General features: G+C 56.5%; 1 protein-coding gene across 1 annotated transcript; it reads left to right on the top strand.

Moving 5' to 3' along the window:
* The first annotated feature begins 623 nt into the window (after nucleotides 1-623).
* Nucleotides 624-1,559, top strand: GPR55 (G protein-coupled receptor 55). The gene has a single exon (XM_004701830.1). The coding sequence runs from the start codon at nucleotides 624-626 to the stop codon at nucleotides 1,557-1,559; it is 936 nt and encodes a 311-aa protein (XP_004701887.1).
* Nucleotides 1,560-2,919: the final 1,360 nt, after the last annotated feature.

Here is a 2,919-nt window from a genome sequence, read left to right as displayed (position 1 = left end):
CCTGTCTTTCTCTGAAGGAGTGGCTGGTGGTTTTGAACTGCTGACTTTATGGTTAGCAGCCCAGCGCATAACCACTACACTGCCAGGGCTCTGTCAGGAGACAGCATTAGAATAAAGCAGACTTGTGGCAACTTGCATGGCGGGATTTCCAAGAAACATCCTTAAGTGGAAAGGCTGGGGACAGAGCTCTAGGTGAAATATTTTTCCAAATTTTAAAGTTGAATCAGATATGTGATGTGTGTGTACACTAAGGTGCATCACGCACACACACGCACACACACACACACACACAGAAAGTACTCTATTAAAGAAACAGGTAGGGAACCATCAAGCAAAGATTTCTGTGGAAGGGCCAACCATACCTACTAGTCAGTCCTGACTTGTGGAAAAACTTTAACTTAAAGCCAGGCGGAGTCATTCTGAATTCAGAGACTGCCGGGAGGCAGCAGTGAGCCTCTCTGTGGTGCGGGGTGATCAGTCATTGCCATTTTCACATCTGCCCTGGGGTGGTAAGTGGGCCGAATTCATCGCTCCTGGCAAAGACCCTGGAGGCCAACCTTGCGGGCGGGCAGGCGGGGGACAGGCACTTCACCTGATCTGTCGTTGGCATTCCAGGACAGGACATGAGCCCGCCCAACTGCTCTTTTGCGGAGGTGAACACGCTGGTGGGCATCCTGCAGATGGCGGTGCACATCCCCACTTTCATCCTGGGCCTGGTCCTCAACCTGCTGGCCATCCGGGGCTTCAGCACCTTCCTGAAGCGGAGATGGCTGGAGTACGCGTCCACCTCCATCTACATGATCAACCTGGCCGTCTTTGACCTGCTGCTCGTGCTCTCCCTGCCCTTCAAGATGCTGCTGTCCCGAGACACAATTTCCCTGCCCTCCCTCTGCACCATGGCCGAGAGCTTCTACTTCATCAGCATGTACGGGAGCGTCTTCACCATCTCCTTCATCAGTCTGGATCGCTACTTGGCCATGCAGTACCCATTCCTGGTCAGCTCCCTCCGCTCCCCCAGGAAGATCCTCATGACCTGTGGGGTCATTTGGCTGCTGGTATGGGCGGGGAGTATCCCTGTCTACAGCTTCCATGGGAAGATGGAAGGGTTCAAGTGCTTCAACAACTTGTCTGACAGCACCTGGAGCGCCGACATCGTCTTCCCCCTGGAGGTGTTTGGCTTCCTCCTGCCCCTGGGCATCATTGGTTTCTGTTCTTCCAAGAGCATCCACATTCTCCTTGGCCGCCAGGGCCACACCCAGGACTGGGTCCAGCAGAGAGCCTGTATCTGCACCATCGCAGTCAGTCTGGCCGTCTTTGTCATCTCCTTCCTGCCGGTGCACTTGGGGATCTTCCTGCAGTTCCTGGTGAGAAACGGTTTCATCCTGGAGTGCAGAGCCAAGCAGAACATCAGCCTGTTCTTGAAACTGTCCCTGTGTTTGTCCAACTTCAACTGTTGCCTGGACGTTTTCTGCTACTACTTTGTCATCAAAGAGTTCCGCGTGGGTATCGTAGCCCACCGACCTTCCCGGTCCCAGGACACCACGGTCACCAGGGCCTGAGGGATGTGAGGCCCTGCTCAGAGGAGGAAAACTCTCTAGTCTACCCAGGCGTTTGATGTGGCAGGCTGGCACATGGAGTGCCAATCGCTAGTCTGCTTCCCCCTCGTGATGTTGGATGAGCCCCTCTTTGCTTATTGTACCCAGAGGCCTTTCCCCCAGACCCAGACAGCTTGACGTGGATCACCTGGTGTTGGCGGGGCTTTCTCAAGAACCGGAGAACCAGACACGTTCTGGGTGGCTAGGTCCAACAGATGTAGCACCGAAGGGAAGAGAGCGAGATGTCCAAGTGAGCAAGGCTGCTTTCCACCTCTACCCTGTTCTTCTGTCCTCCTGGAACATTCTGTTGAGGAAGAGAGAGGAAAGAGAGAGGGGTGTGGGGGAGAGACAGAGGGAGGGAGAGCGAGATATGGAGACAGAATCCAGAGAGTTAGCCACAGTGGAAAGCGTCTTGGGGTGCCCTGTAAGGTGCTTTGGTAACTGGCCAGCGGGGTGGAGGGACTGCGGAAGACTACCTGCAGTCAAGGTCTGTAGTAGGTGTGACCAGCTTTCTAAGGTGTCTAACTGGACTTCGTTGTTAGGGCAACAGTCGGAAAGAGCCAGGTTTGATGTGGTTCAGCCACAGAAGAATAAAGGTGGGTCCATGCGGTTAGCCCCGAGAGCCGGACCGGGAGGGAGAAAAGCACTCAACCAGGGACTGGGGGGCGGGGCGGGGGGGGGGGACCTTGTCCCTCAGGCACAAAGGCCTGGCCTTGAGAGAGAGGTTCTTGGCTGGAAACTGGAAACAATTGGAACCTGGCTGGGATGTGGCATTGAGCCTAGAAGGGAGGCAGCGCAGCCAGAGCCCAAGGCCTTCAGACGAAGCAGCTGTCCCAAAGGGGCAAGGGATTGTGAGCTGGGCACACTTTGGCTGGGCAGAGGGAACAGCTGGGCCTCGTGCGGACAGAGCTCTTCAGCTCCGTTTGAGGCCAAGTGGTGGACAAGGGCTCGTAGGGGGCCACTTAGATAAAACCCAGGGCCTGCTGGTGGGGCGGGGGGATGGGTGGGCAAGCCACCGCCAGGCCTGCAGCTCTTGGACAGGCAGGAAGAAGCGAGGGCAGTATTGCTTCCTGCCTGAGAACCTCATTTCCCCAACCAGATTGAGAGCCGTTTTAGGGCAGCCACCCCCCCCCTTCCTGCTGTCCCCAGCCCCCAACTCCCAGGTCCGATGTGCTCCAGAAGTTGGGGAGGTGGCTTGAATGAAGGGGGAGGAAGAGTGGCTCAGTGAAAGGGGTGAGTCGAGAGGCTCTGGCCTGAGAGGGACCCCCAGGAACTGGAAGGAGGCCCAGCTGCCCCTCACCCTGGACCCCCTCTCCTCCCTGCC

This window comes from Echinops telfairi, unplaced genomic scaffold (assembly GCF_000313985.2).
Source record: "Echinops telfairi isolate 266 unplaced genomic scaffold, ASM31398v2 ScPeMD7_3;HRSCAF=10, whole genome shotgun sequence".
Taxonomy (NCBI): Eukaryota; Metazoa; Chordata; class Mammalia; order Afrosoricida; family Tenrecidae; genus Echinops; species Echinops telfairi.
Note: the sequence above shows the minus strand (reverse complement) of the source record. Positions and strands in the feature narration are given on the sequence as shown.